This window comes from Numida meleagris, chromosome 27 (genome assembly GCF_002078875.1).
Source record: "Numida meleagris isolate 19003 breed g44 Domestic line chromosome 27, NumMel1.0, whole genome shotgun sequence".
In the NCBI taxonomy this organism is placed as follows: Eukaryota; Metazoa; Chordata; class Aves; order Galliformes; family Numididae; genus Numida; species Numida meleagris.
Window position 1 is genome coordinate 3,277,330 of NC_034435.1, and position 20,199 is coordinate 3,297,528.

At 61.6% G+C, this 20,199-nt stretch overlaps 2 protein-coding genes across 3 annotated transcripts in view; both read left to right on the top strand.

Moving 5' to 3' along the window:
• GNG7 (G protein subunit gamma 7) overlaps nt 1–20,199 on the top strand; it is a 30,212-nt gene that overhangs the window by 653 nt on the left and 9,360 nt on the right. For both annotated transcript variants that reach the window (XM_021378288.1, XM_021378289.1), the window contains exon 2: nt 7,349–7,423. The gene's annotated coding sequence lies outside the window, so the exon portion shown is untranslated. The remainder of the gene's footprint in view (nt 1–7,348; nt 7,424–20,199) is intronic.
• Nucleotides 7,432–12,110, top strand: LOC110388737. Its single transcript, XM_021378283.1, has 2 exons — nt 7,432–7,869; nt 7,991–12,110. The coding sequence occupies exon 2, from the start codon at nt 10,069–10,071 to the stop codon at nt 11,143–11,145; it is 1,077 nt and encodes a 358-aa protein (XP_021233958.1). The 5' UTR covers nt 7,432–7,869; nt 7,991–10,068; the 3' UTR covers nt 11,146–12,110.

Genomic DNA, 20,199 nt, shown 5'->3' on the forward strand with positions numbered 1-20,199 from the left:
CCCCCCCCCCCCGCAGTGGGACCCGGCTCCTGCAGCTGTGGGGCGCGGAGCTGGAGGGGGGGGGGCTTTGCCCCATGACGGAGCCGTCGCTCCCAGGTGTGGCCTTAATGAAAAACAACGGGGAGCGCCGGAGCTGCGCTCTGCTCCCAGCGCTGTCCCTCGGGGCTGTGGCTGCGGGTCCGCGTTTCGGGGCTGTGCGGTTCCGGGGGAGTCGGGCTGCGGTGACCCCCACCGGGAGGGAACGGCCCGGGGTGACCTGGTGCTGGGTCACGGCCGTGGGGCAGCAGCTCGGGTCCCGGTGCTCCCCCCTCCCCCCCCACTCCCGGTGCGCAGCGCACGGAGCCCAGCGGCACGCGCTGAGCGCTGGGCACAGCCGGGGGAGGGCCCAGCGTGCCAGGATCGATGCGTTTCAATAGAGCCGATTGTCTGCGAGGTTTTCTTCTGCCATCTGTAGCTGCGAAACAGATGGGAATGGCTCTTTTGTGCGGCCGGAGGAGCGCTGTGGGTTTTCATGATGGACCTTGGAGGCGCGTTCGGATGGAGCCGCTTCGCTTCGCTTCGCTCCTGCCCGCTCCCGGGGTGCAGCACTTAATGCCCCCCAGCCACGCATGTGTTGACACCCGGGGTTGCCGTAGGAAGGCGTCAGCCCTCGTTAGCGTTTGCCCTCGTTAGCAGCGGGGCAATGGCAGTGCCGGGGCTCAGCCCTGTGAGGAGCAGACCCACGGCCCCGGAGCTGAGGGTTGGCTCAGGGCTGCCCCGCTCCTGCCTTCCTGCCCCGCTTCCTTATCTGTGCTGTGTGATAAGCGTGCCCTGCCCTGCAGCAAGCAGTGCTGGGGGAGCGCCCGGAGCCCGGCCCCGCTGCCGCTCCGTGGGTGAACGCCGTGCCTTGGGAACGCTGATCTCTATGGGTCGGTGTCGGTGTGGGGCAGTGGGGCTCCTCCTGCCCGTGGCCATCCCGTAGCGCTGCGGGGCAGTGGGGCTGGCTGGTGGCCAACGCCGAGCTGCTTGCCATCAGAATGGTGCGTTTGTGCCGGGCCTGAAATAGCTGCCCGTCCGCTGGGCAGCGCTGGGAGAAGTTGTGTTTCGTGGTGTTGGGAGGAGGTGGTGAAGGGCAGAGCAGGAGTGGAGCTGACCCCAGCGCGGCGGCTACACAGAGAGCAGGGACACGGTTCCTCATTGCTTGGGGATTCCAGCATGGGGAGGGAAGAGGGGCTGATAGGAGCGCTGCGTCTCCGCCGATGTGACAGCGACGTGGGCTCAGCGCTGAGGGCTGCAGCAGGTGCTGAGCTCCCGAGGGTGGAACCTGTTGGGCGATCCCGTGTTGGGTTCTGCACCTCCCCAGGAGTCACAGAAACAGAGACGCAAGGGTCTGGTGGGGGAACTTAGAGGTGGAGAGCTCTGCCTGGTGTCCCTGACGTTGCTCCGGTGCCGTTGGCGTTCTTCAGTTCGCTCAGCACGGCCTGGTGTGTGCAGCGAGGGCATGGTGAGGTTGGGGATGTGGGGCTCAGAGCTGGCTGCCCGGCTCTCCCCACTTGCTGCGCTTCCTCCTCGCAGGTGTCCCGGCTCCGTGTCAGAGGGAGCTAAAGTGGGAAGGGAGCAGGACTAAAGGAAGGAAAAGCACAGCTCCCTGTACCGTGCGGGTCGCCCGTCGTCCCAGTAAAGCAGCAAAGCTGGAAAGACCTTTTTTTTTAAAATAATAATTTGCCTCATGTCTGCTTGCCCAGTTTGTGTTTCAGGGGAAACTGGTGGAGCTCACAGGGGATGGAGAGCTGGGCTGGCGCTGGGAGCTCAGGTTGGTGGCTGTGCCCCAGCTCCGGCCGTGCAGATTTTCCTGCTGCCGTGCACGAGAACCCCCTGTTATCGCCCTCCCGTTCTGCGTCGCTCTGAAAAAGGCCCTTTCTGGGAGCAGCAGAACAAGCCCAGCATTGTGCCGCAGCCCTGCGTGAAGCGCAGGCACGGCTCGGGGCCGCGGGAGCAGCAGGGCCCTGCGCTGGCAGCGCTGCAGCTCTTCCATGCGTCGCTGCCCCGTCCTGCACCGCTGCTGCTCCTGCACCGCTCCTGGCGAGCAGCAAACTGCTTGAAACTAGAGCCGGCCGTGGCAGCAGGTGGCTGTGGAGAGGATGAGGATGGCCACGCAGCGGCTCAGTTCCATGGGCGGGTCGGAGAGGAGAGCTCCTGCGGGCTGGGTGCTCTGGGCCGGGTGGGCAGGGGTTGGCTGCGACCTTACAGAACAAAAAGGAGGAAACTCGGGCACGCCGTGAGCGCCGAGACGCAAAACAGGAAGCCTGGCTGAGGGTTCCGCGCTCTCGTAATTTATTGCGTGCCTTTCCCTGCTCCCGCTAAGGGCCAAGAAAGAAGTTTCGCTGCTTGCCTTGGTTGCGTGGAGCTGAAAACGCGTCCCTTCTGCTCATCCCCTTTGTGGGGGAGAAAACCTCCATCTATGTGGATGCAGGCACGGGAGCTGGGTGTTTTCTTCCCTGGACCCCAAGGCTTTTTGCCCGCTCCTGCTCTCGTGCCCCACCGCCTGCATTGGCCGTTGGGATGCGTTGAACCCATTGCAGTTCGCCCTCAGGTTCTGCTGCCGCGGTTCTGGAGCTGCAGCAGCGCTGCGCCGGGGCTGTGTGCAGGTCCATGGGAGGTTGGTCCTGCTGTAGCCCAGGTTCTGCTCATCTCCCGCAGCCCGAGGTTGTGCTCATCTCCGAGGCTGCCTCCCCTGTTTGCTGCTGCGGGTCCGTGCCGATGCTCCGGCCGTGCTGCTCTCCCCATCCCTCGCTGCGAGCTGTGCTGGATTTCATGTCGCTCTGCAGCGTTTCCATCAGATGAACGCAGCAATCTCCTTTCCTTTTTGGAAAGGAAGATCCTTGGGTTAGGCCAGGAAGCGTTATCATTTTGCTTCTGGTTACGGGACGATGTCTGTAAGTGTGACCCAGGGGGAGGAGCCCTCCTGGTTCAGGGCTGGAGGTGCACGCACAGCTCCTCCGGTGACCACAGGGAATTAACAGCCAGGTAATGCCCACAGCAATCACAGGGAACTGTCCCGTAGGCGTGGGGCAGTGTCTCAGTGACGTCTGAGGAGGTACAGGTTTGAAAAGCAGGGAAGGAGCAGAAGTGTTCCAGGTGATGGGGCGGCTGGGAGCAGGTTGGTGCCCAGTGCAGGGAGCAGCCTCACACGGCGCTGAGCTGTGCTTTGGGATTCCCTGCCTGTGTTGGTTGTTGGGTTCCCGGGCGTCTCTTGGTGAAGAAGGAGCAGAGCAGCTCGGGTTCCAGTCCCCGCCCTCGGTAAGGTGAAGGTAACCACAGGGAGGGTGGGACTCGGTGTTCAGTGCGACGGTTTGAGGTCAGGACGAGTTGATTTTGTAAGCAGCGGGACCTGGGGGTTCCTTGTCGTCAGTGCAGGAAACTCAGAGAGGAATCAGGAAGGGAACAGCACAGGGTCCCGGGAGAAGCAGCTCGGGGGTGGCACGGCACTGCCTCTCTGGGTGCTTGGGGGGCAGCAGCAGCAGCCTGGGATGCTGCGCAGGGGACGCAGTGGCAGAAGCTGCCAGCGTGGCGGTGCCAGCTCCTGGGGTGGGCAGCCCGTGGGCTGGGGGAAGCGGTGATTTCCCAACGGCTCCGTCCTGGAGGATGGGGAAGGGCTCCCACTGCTGCTGCCACCCGGGGCGGGTGGTGCACGGCCGAGCTCGGAGCTCCCTGTGCTGGGGGTGCTGATGGGGCGGCTGACGTTCTTTGCCTCGTTATCCCACCCTCAGCTTTCCTTTCTCAGGATCCGTGCTGGCACTTCGTAGAGGCTCCTCGGGAGCAGCGAACTCACGCACTTACAAAGTGCATCTTCGCGCACCTTGCGGTGCACAGGTGTGCAAGGACACGTGCTAGACTCAACGCTTCTTCTGGAGCACGTCACCCGCTCAGTGTGGCATCCCTCGTCGGTTCCACCTGTGGGTGGTTCTGTGGGCCCCTGTTTGCAGCCCTTCCTCGGGCAGGGTGGGGGCACAGGGCTGGTGGCCGTGCAGGGACTTTGGTGGGGGGGACTTTGGACACAGGACTTTGTTGCCGTGCCCTCGGCAGCCCTGCGTGCTGTTCCACCCGTCCATTCGCACAAGCAGTCCCTGGCTTTGCTGCAGAGGGTTCTTTGCCTTTCTGCAAAACTTTATAAAAAATAATAATCCCTGATTTCTCACAAACACACGCGGAACGCCGCGCTGGTGGTGGAGGTGCGCTCGCCTTCGGAACAAGGCAGTGCAGGGAGGCACTGAGAATAGCAGCAGCTGCCGCGGGCCGGGCTGGAGCGGAGTCGGTGAGTTGTGCTGTCAGTCACGGGAGCACGAATCCCATCCCACCTGCGGATGAGAGTTCCCGAAATAGCAGAGGGCTGTCAGCCCGCAGCGAGCTGCATTGTGTGCGTCTCTCCTGCGCGCTCCCCGTGCCCGCGCTCGGAACAAAAGGAAAAAAAGTTGCCGTGGTTCAGCTGCAGGGAGCAACCGCTCTGCGGTGCCTACCAGCCGGGGGGTGCTGGGGCGGCGGGTGGGTTTGCTCTGCAGCACCTTTCCCCCTGGCTGTGGATCCCAAATTGCTGATCCCGGATGCTAAGGGGTGGCAGCCCCCCCCCCCCCGGCTGCGTGCCCGCAGGTGTCGTGTGGTCACGACATCCCCGTGCATTGGGTGGATCCCTGCACGGCTGCAGGGTTCCCTGCTCCCCCAGCCTCGTGCTTTTCCCTTGCTGTCATCCTGCCCTCCTGGTCCTGCCGCTGCCTGTGTCCCTGAAGCCTTCCTGCTGGCGTTTCCCATGTGTGCAGTGCTGGGATGTGGGCTCCTGAGGGGACAGCCCGCATCCAGCGCAGCCCCACAGTGCACCCTGGGGCTGCTGCCAGCTCTGGACTGCATAGCAGCTACAACTTAATCAAATATAGTGCTTCCTTTAATTACTGCGAAAGGATGTCCAACCTGTGTGTCGGTGCCGGGTTTCAATCTCTCTCCCGTGTTGGCTGCAGGGCTCTGCTCCAGCTGTGGGGTGGGAGCAGGGGCCCAGCAGCACGTCCACTTGCAGCAGTGCTTGGCAGCCCACCGGCCTCGTCGCCAGCCCCTCCTTGCTGGCACGTGGCTTGTGTGCGGGTTGCATCCGAGCACGGCGCCCGCTGGCTTCGGAGCTGTGCCGGGAGCGAGCAGGTCTGCGTGGGGCAGCAACAACTGCTCTGCAACGGGGGCTCGGGGGCTCCCAGCGTGGGTCTGTAGGATGCACGTGGCTGCGGGGCCGCCTCCCAGGCCAGCAGGGAAGCAAGCTGTTGCTTCTGGAGAAGCCGCTGAGAGCTTTTGATGAAGAAGCCGCAAAAGAGCAAAGCGCCGCTCGCCTACCCCTCCCTCACCGTGCTTTCGGAAAGCAGCAGCCTGGTTGTGGTGCTGCTGAGCGCGCCGTGGCCGCGTGCTGTGTGGGTGCTACGGGGTGCAAGGATGCAGAGCAGCACCCGGCCCCGCTGCGCTGTCCTGTGCTTCTCCTGTGCTGCCCGCTCCTGCAGCGCTCCTCTCGGCTCTTGGCCGCTGCTGCGGGGCCGTGGCACGCTGGCTGGGGGCACCGTGCCTGCTGCTGCTGCTAGAATTCCTAATGCTTTTATTCTTTTGTACGCTTTCACGTGGCGAGAAACGCCTCTGAGCGCTGCGCTCGTATCCCGGGGAGAACAAAACGCTAACTGCAAGAGGAGGGCTTGGAGGATGATGCTCACGGTGCCGGTGGGGCAGAGCGTTCCTCGTGCTCAGCCCGCAGCCCTGGCTGCAGCAAGGGCCGAGGATTCCTGGATCCGTGCAGCCCCACTGCTGACCCCTGGCTGCAGCGGGGCCGGAGGCAGCAGGAGGTGCTGGCGCTGCGCTCTGGCTGTGCCGGGCTGTCCTTCATGGCAGCAGCAGCTCAAAATGCCCGACCGTGCGCCGGGTGACCTCTGCCGGGAGGCGGGAGGGAGCCGCGGTGACAAAGAGGTGACTGCCTCTCATTTCTCCTCTCCGTCGTTTCCTGCGAAGCCGTCCCCTGCGCTGGGGGGAAGCGTGGCAGAGCCGTCACAGGAACGAGCAAACATCCGTGCTTCCTGGTGACCGCCGGCCGGGGACGCGTCGCCGCCTGTAGCTGGGTCCTCGCTGTTAATGATTAGACGTGGGGCAGCTCCTGCCTGCCTGCATCACCCCACGGCCCCCGCTGTCCCCGCTGCCGCACCCCCAGCCCCTTCCCTGCGCCCTTTGTGCTGTCCCTGTGGGGGTGTTGCTCAGTGGGGGGCTCTGCTGGGGCTGCTGTGGGCTGGGTGGCTGCTGGCACGCTGCGGTGACAGCATCGTGTCACTGTGCATGTAGGGCCCCGGGGCCGTGCTGCAGAGCTCAGTGACGGACGTTGCCTGCTGGCAGAGCGTGGTTTTATCAGAGGTGTTTCCAGGTGCGCAGGTGGGGGTGAAGGTTCCTGAGCAAAGGTTCATCAGTGAATCACGGCTCCTGCTGGGAGCTGCTCCCCCACCCCGCCAGGTCCTGCTGTTACAGATGTCTGTCCACGCACAGAGCGTCGGCGTCAGAAGCTCAGTGGGCTGAGGGTGACACTGGGTGACACTGAGGATGCAGAGGTGGCTGGGGGTTATGGGGGGCCATGCCCTGACCCCCTCCCCCCCTCACTGCAGGCCCCGATTCCGCATTCTCTTCTGCAGATTTCATCATCTGCCCTTCGACGAGGGAAGCGAACGCAGCAATTTCCCCAAGCTAAGGAGTGACTCTGAGCCCCTGCCTCTCCAGCTCCCCTTTAACTCGTGCTTAATTTGAGTGTGTGGGCTTTTCAATTTGCTCATTGTGGGGAAGAACAAAAAACCGAAGCGCTGCAGATCTGCCTTCCTTCCCCTCTCCGTGGCGAAGTCTATCTTTGTCATTCTTCTTTCTGCCTTCCATCAATTGCTCACGCTGTTCTCTCTCCTTCCTTTTGTTGCAGCATCTCCGTTGCAGCCCTTAGAAACACGGGGCGCATCGGTGGCAGCTGCTCCCTTCCCTTTGCAGCAGCCCTGCCTGGGGATGGCTGATGAGCACGGGGAGCATTTCTCTGCTCTTTGTGCACCTCGGGGCCGCCTGGAGCTGTGCAGTGCAGCGGGTGCTGTGCCCAGGCACTGCTCCACGGGCACGTCCCTCGTGCTCTCCAGGTGACAGCCCTGCCTGGCTTCGTGCAGGGGGAGCGTGTGGCGGTGTCCAAAGGGCCCTTTGTGCTGCGGCTGCTTTCTTTACAGAAAATAAAACAATAAGGATAAGTGTGGGGTGCTTCGGGGCGCTGCGCCAAAGCCAGGCCCTCCCTGCAGCGAGGTTTTCATGGCTGAACTCTCTCCGTTTCCTTTTGTTCCAGGAGAACCAGCCCCGTCTCCAGGCAGAGCGCGTCGCCCTTTGGTCGGAGCAGGTGGTGTGAGCACCCCCGGAGCAGGTACGGCCGTGCACAGCACCCATGCACCCCCCAGGGCCCCCCCCTCCCCTGTCCCTCTGTACCCCTAGGAGGTGAGCAGCGGTGCCGGCAGTGCTCAGCCTCCTGCAGACAGACTTGCTAGCAGCTTGCAAGCAGCTGGCATTCACAGCACTTTGCTCTGCTCCTCAGAAGCCCTAGCACAGGGGTGAGGGGCAGTGGGCTGCTCCGCTGCTCCTCCCCTGCCCTGTGCCTCTGTCACCGATGTCCCCATCCTGCTGCCAAGTGGAGGCAGTGAGCACCTCCGGGGCTTTGCTTTCAGGAAGCGCAGAGCCCAAAGCAGCTTTTTAGGGCTGTGTGCAAGGCAGAATCACTGGTGGGTGCTAGATCTCCGTGCACCCTGCGTTGTCTCCGTGTCCCCTTAGCTGTGGAAGGGAGGATGGTGAAGTCATGGCTTTGGAGGCTGCCTGGTAAGGGATGATTTAACCTCAGGCCCCGTGCACAGGAGCAGCGAGCTGGGGCCGTGCTGCTGCGGGGCAGCTGCTCCTGTTTCGTTGCTGGGAACTGAAACAGAGCATTCTGTTTGTGAAGGTATTCAGATGCTCAAAGCCCTTTGATTCCAGCAGCAGGCTGTGTCCAAAGTTACCCGAGGTCAAAACTGATTTCCTGCCGCGGCCGTTGTCTGTAAGCTTTTGCATTACATTCCGTGATTGCCAACGTGGTTCCACCACTTTTTAGATACTGCAGTTTACTCCAGGCAGGCATAATTGTGCCAGCCACTATCTGCTTTGCCATTCCAGGGGAAAAATTAAAGTTCTCATAGGATGATACCTTGCAGGTTATTAGTTAAAGCTGACTTACCTTGAATGCAGCTCTCAATGCGCCTCCCCCAGTCCTTCTTCAAAGCAATGCACGATGCCAGGCAGCGTTGCTCCTGGTTCCTGCCTTGTGTCTCGGGCAGCAGTGACTTTCTAAGCGATGCCAGCAGCGTTGTGGTGCTCGGTGTCCCTCGCAGCGCTCCGGAGCTGTTCTATGTGGCTCTCCAAGAGAGGGCAGTGTGTCCCAGGCAGCGCCGCGAGCCCGGAGCAGCGTCAGCCACCAGCGAGTCCTTCCATCGATGCAAAATGAGTAATTGACAGGCGTGCTCATTAGCAGATGTGCTGGGAGCTGAGCGGTGGGGGCATGGCAGCGCTTCCTCTTGCCTCACTTTCCCGAGAAGCGTCCCCGTCTGCTCCGCCTGCGTCGCCCTGCCCCACTTTGTGCACTTGGCAGCTGCTCCAGAAGGGAGCAGTTTTCCTGGGGTCCGCGTGGAGCTTCGCCGTGGGGCAGAGCGGATGGAGAGCTGGTGTAAAGCGTGAGGAAACCGGGGAGAAAAGCAAGAGGGGGAAGCTGACGGGGGTCGTCCTAGGGTAGCGTGTTGCCCAGGAGGTGCCAGTGCCAATTGCCATCTCCAAAGCAAATCTTTCTCTTCCAAGGAGGTGCGTTTTTACTGAAGCAAAATGTGTCTCCCAGCCCACTGGGTGCTTCCCTTCCCAAGGCTGTTAGCGTGCCCTGGGCTTCCACCCAGCCCTGCTGTGACATGGGCAGCCCGCTGCCACCCCCAGCCCTGCTCTGCTCCATCCGAAGCTGCTTTCATTCTGTTTCTCCTCTTGCTAGATTTACACAAAGGCCCCTTTGCGGGTGGCTGATGTCTTGCAGAACTGCCCTATTAATCGCTGCTCCGTCAGGAGCACCTCGTTTCCCAGGGCTCATCAAGGCACTCCGTTTTCTCGCTAATTGCCTCCAGAAGCTAGGGCGCTTGTGTAACGCAAAGGCACATTGAGATAACCTCAGCAAGTTGCTCTGAGATAAAACCGTATCCCAGGAGGAGCGGCCACATTTCAAACCCTGCCACGGAGCTCACTGCACAGCCTGCCTTCCTTCAGGAAGAATCCCTCAGCTCTCCCGTTTTTCCCTTCTTTGGGCTGCAGGCAGATTGCTGTTGTGGTTGCTGTTCTTTGTCCGCTGTCTAAAAGGAGGAAAAGGTGATTTGGGGGGGTCAAAGAGAACGGGGATGTCCAGAGAAGCATCTCGTGCATCTCCCACAAAAGGACACTGTTGCTCGAGCACGTTTTTGTTCCATTCAGCTCGATGCGTTTTTTAAATGTCATTTTCCAAACAGCTTAAGGAAATGAGTGTCCCAAAGTAAAACTGCCCAAACCAGCTCCAGTGCAGCCCGAGCGAGCCCTGCTGTTCCCATGGGCCGTGCCCGGCTGCATTGCTGCCCGGGAGCACTGCAGGATGGGAGCGGAGCTGCAGCCCCACGTGTTTACTGAGGAATGAGTTTCTCCCTTTCCTTGAAAGAATGAACTCTTGCGGATGGAATGCTGCTGTCTGGCTGCGGGGTTTATTTTCAGCTTCTTCCTCTTTTGCTCCGAGGAAAAGCTGAGCTGGAGCGGGGCTTCCTGGCAGCATGGCCTGCAGCAGGGCGTGCAGTAACCCAGCACCGGTCCTGGGCTGTGTGCTGGAAGGGGACAGCTTCCTGCCAGCAAGGAGCAGAGAGCCTGCACGTCCCTGGGAGGAATGGAGGGGGAAACGTGAAACCTTCCCTGCTCGCTCTGCACCGTTCTGCAGTGCTTGTCCGGGTGTGATTGTCTGGCACTGATTTATTTGCCTTGGCACTGATTTATATGCCAGCTCTGGGCGTCTCTTCTGGGGAACAGCATGGAGCCGACCTCCGGTCCGATCTCCTTTGGCTATGTGTAGAGAAGGAAGCAGCAGAATTACAGCCGGCGTGGGTCACCCCGTTGGGGTCATTTAACTTGGGGCGTGCTCTGAGCAGCTTCCCCTTGGGCAGCGTGCTCCTTTCCTTTCCCCCTGGGGGTGTTGAGCTCTGTGACCTCCTCCCTGCCCCCAGCCGAGCCCCTCTGCCCCCACAGCACCGTTCCAGTCCTTGGCTTGGGCAGCACTGCTGTGCCACGTCCGCCTGGAGGCAGCCGCAGTCCCTGTGCAGCAGGCAGGGAACGCTGCACACAGCGTGCTGGGGTCACAGCTTGGAGCCCTGCTGCCTGGGGGGGGGGGGGCGGCGGGCAGTGTCACCCCATGGGTGGCAGCAGGTTGGCTCAGCCCTGGGCTTGTTTCCCCTGCCAGCGAGCGGCAGCGCGTGGTCATGCTGGGGAATATCGTGTTCTTCACCTTTGCCCTGGGAGCAGCATGTAAAGAAGCGGGGCAGAGTGTATTCCAGCACGCTGAGGTCAGCTTTGTTTTCCCACTCTGAGCAGGAACAGACCATCCCTGGAGCGAACCCGCAGCCGGAGGCAGCGTTCTGCGGCGAGCCAAAGATGGGAGCACGCCGTGCAAAGCTGCTGGCTGGCTGCACGCCGTCCCTCGTGCGTTCACCTTTGTTCACAGTGCACGCAGGAGAACCAGGCAGGGCTGGGGGCAGTGGCAGGGCGTGCCAGGGGATCCTTCAGACGGTGCCCTGCGATGGAAGGGGTTTGGGTGCTGGGGGAGCACTGAGCCTGGCGCAGCAGCGAGGTGTACAGCCCCCATGGGCTTCAGAGAAGCAAAGCCCTGCGCTGCCCACGGCTGCACGCAGCTGTTCTCAGCAGAGCTCGGCCCACGCAGGAGGGGTTTGGGCCGTGGTGGCTCGTCCCGAGCAGGGCCCCGAGCTGTCCCTGCAGCGGGGCCGGAGCAGCTTTGGCATTTGTCACCTCTCGCGGAGCACCAGAGGCACTTTAACAACTGCACATGCCTCGCGGGGCTGAGCTGCTTGCTATTTAAATCTGCTCGCAATTTAGAAGCAGCAATTATTTTTTTTCGTGCCCTGAAATCCCACGGAGCTGGAGGGGGGGGGGGGAGGCTGAGCGGTGGTTCGGTGCAGCTGTGATTTACGGGGGCAAGTTCCCCTTGAGCAATTAGCAGGAGGCAGCGGGATGCTGGGACAGCAGCTCTGCTCCTTTTCCTTATGAAGCACACAAGGAGGGCAGTGGGTCCCTCCAGGCTGCTCTTCCTCACCCCCTTCTGCGGGGGGGCCCCAAGGGGAGGACACATTCTCCATGCTCCCGGTGCCCTTCAGCGCCGTGCATGCTCCCTGCCCTCCCCTGTACTTTATTTTGGGGGGGGTCTGACCAAGCCCCCTGCATTTCAGCCCTTCCTGCAAGCTGGGACTGGGCACAACAGTGGGGCCCCGGTGCTGGCATTCGCCATCTGGGTCTGAGGGCACGTGGGCTGCTCCCGTGCTGTGTGAGAACATGGGGGGCAGCGTGGGGGCTGCAGGGGCCCTGACCCTGACCCCATCCCTCTGCACTTTGCTTTCTGGAGCCCATGCCCCTCCTTGGTGTCCTGCCCTTGTTTGGAGCGAGGTTTTCCCTTCTGCTCTCACCGTACACAGGGTGGCACTGGGCGCTGCTTTTTCCGGTGGGGTGTTGGTGAGAACTGCTGTTCTCCAAAACCATGCCGAAACCAAACCAACCCCACTTGGCACGAGGGCTCTTCCTCATCCTTCGATTTACTGAGATGCAAAGGAGACAGAGGCAGAAGGGGCCGGGCAACGCGTGGCCCGGAGCCCAGCGGACAGCGAGTGACGTGGGTTTTGCTTCTTAAGAAATCTGTTTGTGCTCAGAGCGGGACGGCAGCGGGGCCGGTGTCAGCGCTGTGTTCTTGGCAGCCGGCTGCATTGAGCAATGCCTTCCTGGCAGCAGGGGGGGGGGCCGTGCCCCGAGCGCTCCTCGTGCTGATCCGGACGCTCCCCCAGGGCCCCGCTCCTGCAGCCGTTTGGATTTTTTGTGCTTTTTTTTCTTTTTTTTCCCCTTAAAACCCAAGCTGGCTTCTTCGCTCAAACGCTGTTCTGCAGCAGCCCCGCTCTCTGCTCGTTGCCCCCCCCGTGCTGCCGGCTTTGCTTGCTGCTTTGCTGCCTTCTGCTGCCCGTGTTCCTGCTGGGTGCTTCTGTGCGGGGCTGGCAGCCCTGCTGGGGACAGCTCTGCAGAGCTCCGCGTGTTCCGTGAGGATTATTCAATCATCGCTCCCAGCCGTCCCCATACAAACAAGTCAGCGCTGAAACATCATCTGCGAGCGCTGACTAACAAGTCCTGTAATTAGTCATCTCCAGTTAATGAAGCAGCGCGGTGATTAAAGCCTCATGACTTTTCTATAGAAGCAATGAGTTAAATACCAGTTGCGCTGCCTCAGGTTGCCCGGAGCGCGCTGTGAGCTCAGAGCTGCGATAAGGCGGCAGCAGCGGGAGGGCTGGGGACTGCTCTGTCTGTTCTGTTGTTGTTCTTCCCCCAGTGCAATATTAAAACCTGATTTAAGCTGGTGCTGACCTTGCTGGCTGGCTGCTGTGAGCCCGAGGGGGTGACAGCAGGCTGAGCTGGTCACGCTGCTCTGACAGTGCCCGATGCTGCTTAGAGCAAAATAATTGGGGTGTTGAGCAGCAGGGCATGGGCTGCTGGTTGTGAGCGCGGCGTTGCTCCATCAGCTCCATCTTTGCAGCGTTGCATTGGCCTCAGTGCTTGCCGTGCAGCCCCGATCCCCGTGCACCGGCAGCGCAGCCCCACGTGGGAAATGCCACTGCACTGTCCCTTTCCCAAGGCACGGGGCCTTCAGCGTGGGGCCCCCAGCTCTGCCATCCCGGGGATGGGTTTATCTTTAGGCCAAGGGCGCTGCGTGTCGGAGCGGAGGAGCCTTGCGGTGCCCAGGGCAGGGCTGGAGGGGCAGAGCTGCTGCTGCACTGGGGCTCTGTGTGGCTCTGGCCTCGGGCTGCGGTGCTGAGCACACGGTGCTGAGGGCCTTGCACCCTCCCAGCCCCCGCTCCGTGGTTCTGCAGCCGCTGCGTGCAGCGATGCTGCCTGAGCTGCAGAGGGCTCTGCCGGGCCGTGTAAGGCTCGCATCGCTCCCAGCTCGAAAGCCAGGATGCTGCAACCTTCTGCGAGTGTTAACGAACCGATGGGCGCATTCATAAAGCAGCACGTGTTCATCAAGCAGCGCGCTGCCGCCGGGCGGTGCGGGGGGCACGGAGCCCACGGGAGTCCCGGAGCCTCGGGCAGGATGGCTGCGGGCCGATGCCGGGGGGGGGGTGGCACCCAGCAGCCCCCCACTGCGGGCACCGCTGCTGCCCGAGGGGCCGTGCCCCCCGCTCCCACCGCAGTCTAGACGGCTGACGGGCGGGATTCCTGTCCCGTTAGGTAAGCAGCGCGGAGACGCCCAGTATGCAAATTCCCAGCCGTCGTGTCCCTCTGTAACATTCCTCAAACCGCCTAAATAAGGTGCTGTTTCATACCGAAAAATCACAGCGAGGCTTGCGGGCAGCCCTCCCGTCGCCTTGCCCTCCGGGCCGGAGCTTTTGTCCCCGGGAGCCCTCTCCTTGGGCTCAGCTCTCTGCTCCCGGCTCAGCGGGGTTGCTCATGCTCCAGCAGGGACGTGGCAGCAGCAGCAGCAGCGCTGTCACCGCCGTCCCCTCGGGGCTGGCTGCAGCACTGCTGGCTGTCACCGTGCAGGCACCTGCATGGGCTGCCAGCAGCTCGAAGCCGCAGCCGTGACTCACACCCCCCCCCTGCACAGACCATGGAATCAATGGGAACCGATGGGCTGAGGGCTGGCGGCTCCTCGCTCCGAGCCTCTCGCCGTGCTCTGTTTGCTATACTACACCAGCAGCAATTGCTGAGCTATTAGGATGTTTTATAACGTGGTTCAGGAACTAGTGCCTGCCCTCCTGCCCCGAGCTCGGAGATGCTCCAGAGCCTCAGAGCACGCACAGTGCGACCCAGAAGAGGCCAGGGCTGAGCTGGGATGGCGCTGGGTCGATGCCCACAGCACAGCGCAGCGCTCGGTGCTCTTCTCAGGAAAACACGGGGAAGTTTCCTGGCCCCGGCCGCGCGGTGCAGCACGTGGCTTTCTGGGAACTGGCCGAGTGCTCAGCACAAGGCTCGGTAAACACCACGTGTGCTGCTGGTAGATGATGGGAACACCAGCGGGGTGTGGGTCAGCTTTCCTCGGGGCGGCCCTGCAGCTGACGCCGGCGGCATCTCAGTGCACCAGCAGCTGTCGGCTTCGGTAACGTTTTATTCCTTCTCTTTCTGAGGAAGGAAGGAACTCTGTGTTTTAGACATTGCAACATCCCTCCTGTTCCACTGGGCGCTGTTTATCCGGGGGCACGGTTCAGGAGCTGTGGTGCCCACGGAGCTGCAGTCGAGGGCTCTGTGTCCCTGCAGCCCCCTCTGCCCCGTGCCCATGTGTGCACGCTGCAGTCCCTGCATGGCCATCTGTGTGCCACAAGGTCCCAATGCCCCTGCTCCAGGTGCCTTGCAGGGCTCAGAGCTCTGTCTGCAGATCCCTTGAGCTCCCAGACACCTTCATTGGTTGCACGCGCCGTCCCAGCCCTCTGGCATTTCAAACCTAGCTCGTACTTAAGGAAACAAAAAGGATATTGGCAACTTCCAGTCGCTCCTTTCTGAAGTTCACTGGAATCCCCAAATACCATTGGGCTGAGTAAAGGCAGCTGCCATCAGACAGCTGGCTATTTCGGTTAAAATCCGAAAGGAAAGTTGCTTTTTTAAGCCCTGGTGGCAGCTGTCACCGGAGCAATCCCCGCTGGGGTGTTTCCTTCTCACACCTGAGCTGTTCCTTCCATCATTCCAGCCCTCCTGGCAGCGCTGCCCCCGGGGTGGGAACATGTGCAGAAGTGTCTGGAAGGGGCGAGCTGCTCAGCAATTCATTTGGGGGCTGCACTTCCAACCCTCGGGTGTTAGCACAGCCACCGGCACGTCCCTATTGCTGGGGCTTGGTGCAGCCATGGGGACGTGGCAGTGCTGCTCCAGGCTGGGGACCATAGGGCTGCCACGAGAGGGGGAGGCACCGCAGAGCCCCCGGATGGGGAGTGCTGCCATCCCATGGGAGCTCCCGTTGAGCGCTGCCGTAATCCGTGATGAAATTGCATCAATTCTCAGCGTCGAGGGCTGTGACCGTGAAGGCTGGACGCCGCCTGCCTGAACCCTGTTACATCATCTGTGCTCAGAGCTTCCCGAGCCCCGACCTCCTGGGATTTGCCCTTTCCTTGCTTCCTCTGAAGGGATGCTCCGTGTAAGCAGCCGCTCCTTGCAGCAGCTCTCGGCCCTGCTGGGTGTTGGTGCAGCCCCCAGCCCGGGGACGGGATCAGCTCTGCACCAGCTACCTGCTAAGAATAACTCCATATAGAGTGCAACGCAGCGCAGGCAGCCCTGCTAGCACGGGGACGGGCAGCAGCATGCACATTTCCTTATAAAGCATTGCCACGGCTGCAGCGCGCTGCCAGGAACTCCTCTGCTTTTCCTTTCCCCGTTGCAATTCCCCCCTCCTACCAGCACCGCTCAGCACGGGGCCGGGGCATTGCTGGAGCTCTGCAGAGCACAGGGCCCGTGCCAGCACTGCGGGACGCTTTGCCCCAGTTTTAATCCCATGTCAGCCACCCCAGAAACAAAAGGAAATGATTTTTTTTTTTTTTTTAAATTATTTGTTGGAGCGTGTCCCGAACAACGCTCGCTGCCCTTTCTCGTTGGTTTCGCTATGAAAAGGACGTGAGTCATGCAAACTGCTTTTACAGGCTCCGCTTCTGCAAACCGGTTCTGCTGCTCCGAGTTCCTCTTGCACCCTTCGGGTGCCGCACGCATTCACAGCCAGCGTGGTCGGACAGCTGCCCAGAACACAGAGCAATCCCTCAGCTCCATAAAGAACCCCTGCCCTTCTGCCAGCTCCCCCCCGGGGCCGTGGTCTGGCTCAGGGCTGGGTGCTGCTGGCACAGCACAAGTCGCTCCTTTTTTTTGTTTTTTGCTCTAAAACCTTGGCTTCAGCAAAAAAAAACAAGAGTTGCTCGGTCTGCAAACGCGTCGCGCTGGCTTTGGAGATAAGCTCAGACCTTCACGTTGTCCGCAGCGGGGTTTTTTGCCAGCGGCCCCCGCCGCGTGATGGCGAGGCTTGCGTCTCGCTGCCGGCTTTGGTGGCTTTCGGAATGATTGCAAATGATCTCAACCCTTTCGGGAGGGGTCACGGGGGATCTCGCAACAGGTGATCTGCAGAGGAATTCATAGTTCACTTTGCACCGTGCAAAGGGTTGCTCCGGGCTGGCTGCCGGGCTTGTGCAAGCGCAGTTATCAGCAGCGGCTGTGTCACGCCGTGCTCTGCTGCGCCCGGGGCAATGCTGAGCTCTGCAGTGCCTTTGCAGGAGGGCTGTGCTGAGCCGGGTGCTGCTCCCCCTGGGCGATTTGTTTCCCCCCCCTGTCTCTGTGCTTGTGGTCAAAATAAAGCAAGGTGCCAGCAGCACGCACAGCTCCCTCCTTCCCACCCCCCCCCCGCCTCCTTGAAGCGCTCTTCTAGGAACCGAATTTCTGCAGCGTGTGCAGAACTCGGCTGCTGTTTGCAATCCGGCGTGCGGGCGGCCACGGGGGAGGGGCTGAGGCTGTGGCAGGCTCTGTGCACGACTTTTAGTATAATTGAGAGAAATCCCAATTTAATATCGCTGGGGGAAAAAAAAAAAAGGGGGGGGGGGGGTGGATCTGGGACAGAGAGTCCCCGCAGCGCAGGCGGCCTCGTTCGCCCTTCAGGCCTCAGAGCTTCTCAGCATTGCTGCGGTGACGGAGTGTCCCTGTTTTGTCCCCGTCTCCTTCCCTAGCGTTTCCTGCCGAGCTCGGTGTCGTGCAGGTGGGAGCACCCTCCTGCTGCTGCTGCTGGGGCACCTCGCGTTTTCCTGCACGCGGGGGAGATGAGCTTGGCCTGGGTGCCGCTCTCGGTCCTGCCGTCAGTTCGCAGCCCTTTGTTTTCGTTGGCCCCGGGGGAAGTGACCTCTCCTTTCCCACAGCCCGGTGCTGCCTTTCCCAGCTGTGCTCCCACGCCGCTGCCCCTCGCAGAGCCCCAGCCTGGCTGGGGGGGGGGGTGCCCGTGGGCCGCGCACCGGCGCTGTCCTGCTCGACCGACGGTGGAGCGGTGTTGAACCAGCGGTTAACCAGCGGGTGACCACAAGCCAGCAGCGTGCCCTGGTGGCCCAGAAGGCCAGTGGTTCCCCAGAGCGGGGCCAGCAGGGCAGGGAGGTTCTCCTGAGCTCTGCTTTGCAATGGGGAGGGAGCATCCGGAGCACTACACCCAATGCGGGGCTCCCCGGTTCCGGGCAGACTGGGAAATGCTGGGAGAGCCCGGTGTGGGCCTGGAGCAGCTCTTGGGGGGGACAGACTGGGAGCCCCGGGGCTGTGCACCTGGAGGAGAGAAGGCTGAGGGTGATGTGTGCAGCTGCTGCAGGGAGCTGCTGTGGGTGCTGTGGGGTCGGAGTGGGAGAGCTCCAGTTCCTTTCCGACCCCCACGTTCTGTTGTTCCGTGACTCCGTTTGCTCTCTGCTGGCTGGGACACGCTCCCAGGGTCTGGGTGAGTCACGTTGCAGAGGGAGCACGGCTTCTGTCTGGCCGTCTGTCTGTCTATCTGTCTGTCTGTCGGGCTCAGCATCCACCCATTCCCTTCCCACGACGCGCGGGAGGCGCTGAGCTCGGTGCATCCCTGCGGTTCAGTGACTCAGGGTGCGCTCAGCCCCGCGTGTCCCCGGCAGCCGGGGCACCCCAAACCTCAGCACAGAGCTGAGGGCAGCCCTCCCCCCATGCCAAGAGGCTGAAATTAACACAGGGGCTGCTGTCCTAAGGGTGGGCTGCTATGCTTTGCTCCGGGTACCCGGTGCCTCCATGCCTTGCGGGTGACACCGCTGCTGCTGCAGTTTGCAGCAGCAGCGGTGTCACCCGCAAGGCATGGAGGCACCCGAAGCCTGGTGCTCTGGGAAGCCACGAAAGGACTGCTGGCAAACAGAAATGCTGTTTACGTGGTTCCAAGCAGAGCACAGCGATGACTCAGAGCTGCTGGCCGCTGCTGGGGCTGAGCTGAGTGCCAGCACCGGGCGCCCGGTCCTCGCGGCTGCATCTTTGCAAAAGAAATCGTTGGGTTTAATGCGTTATTGGGGTAAACTTCTCATGAGCTCAGTACCCAGAGCCCACCTCTAACACCCGCGCAGGTCTCAGCTCTGCAGAGCTTTGCATCTGCCTTGCAGGCTTTTCCTGACTGCAGCTTGGTTGGAGCTCTCCCTGGGAACACAGCTGTTGTGCAGGACCCCACAGCACTTTGGGGCAGCCAGGACCTTTCAGGGCGCTCTGGTCCCAGTCCGACCGTGCACAGGGACATGGATGTGCAGATGGAGCACGGAAACCTTCCAGGACCTGAAGTGAGACTGTAACAGAGCAGCTCATCCGTGCTGGAGCTGAGGGCTTGATGATCACGCTGTTTTGTTTGGTTGAGGCTGTTCGCATGCACTCAGGTGCTTCCTTTCATCCTGCTTGATGTGTTGCCCCGATGGCAGCCCATCCCGAGGGCACCTGCACCACCTGGGCTCCCTGAGCTCAGAGCCAGGTTGGGGCTGGGCGCTGCTCCCCTCTGCTGCTCCGGGGCATCGCCCAGTGAGTGCCCACCCAGAGCAACACAGCTGCATGAGAGCAAGCGCCGCGGTGCTTCCTCCTCCTGCAGGCTCTGTGGGGTGTGCAGCTGTGCCGTGGCACAGGGGCTGGGGGGGTGGGGTGCAGGACTCCTGTTCCCAACCCCACAGGAGCGAGGAGTTAGCCAGGGCATCCCAAGAGAGATGTTGTGCACCAGTGACATTCACCAGGAGCTCAGTGCCGAGCGCTCAGCCTTGGGGGGGGAGGGGGGTTGTTATTTTAGCTGCCTTTGTTCGCAGGGTTGCTAATATCCCCAAACGGAGTGTGCTTTCCTCAGCAGCATCTGCGCCGCGCGGGTGACTCATGTGCTCTATGAGTGAGGATGACAAATGGGAGCGGGGACAGGCAGCTCCATGGGGCCGTGCTGCGGGGGGGGGGGGGGGGGGCTGTGGCCTTTTGCTGCCGGAGGAGCCCGGTGGGGTTTCCTTGGGGGCAGGGGGAAGGTGAGCATGGGGCAAGGGGCACGGGGAGCTCGGTGCTCTCAGCTCCTGGAGCTCGAGGAGCATCCAGTGCCTTGGGTTCGGGGCTGGAAGGGGTGGATGCAGTCGTCCTTGGTGGCAATGGGTTGATGTGAAACGAGGCCGCCTCGTTTCGCTTTGAAGTTCCAATTCGTTTCCAGGAGAACATCCCCGTTTTCTCTGAATTTCCGCTACGAAAAGTGCTTTCTAATTCTTTCTATAAAAGAAACCGCCAACTGAAATTGAAGTCCTGGCTTCAAGAAGTGGTGCCACTTTGATCCCTAAATGCAAAAGCTGGGAAGGGGATGGGATTAGTGCGACGACTTCTGCAGATAAACATTTGTGAGCGCGTGTGACCCGAACAGCAATTAGCAGGGCAGAAGCACGCGTCCTTTGATCGGCTCCCAGCTCGTTAACCTGCGGAGCTCAGTGTCCTCCCTAAGGATTCCAGACAGAAGGGCTCAAGGGGTGGGAAACCATCCTGAATCCCTTCCCTCTTCTGTGGACAGTGTTGTTCCCTGCAGTATTTTCATTGTAAACAATGTGGGATGGCCCCAGGGCTGCTCGGTGAGGTGAGCTTTCCTCCCAGCTTAGCACAGCTGTGGTTGCAGTCAGCCCCATGGTGCAGGGAGCTCTGGGTCCTGGTGTGGTGAGTCCCCTCCAGGAGGTGCTCCAGGCCCCCTCCAGCTCTGTGCCCCTTCCCAGTCTGCCTGGAGCTGGGGAGCTCTGCACTGCACACAGTGCTCTGGATGTGCCCTCCCCGTGGCAGAGCAGAGGACGTGAGCACCTCCCTGCCCTGCTGGCCCCACTGCTCTGTGCAGTGCTCCCTGGGGACCATTGGCCTTCTGGGCCAGCAGGGCACGCTGCTGGC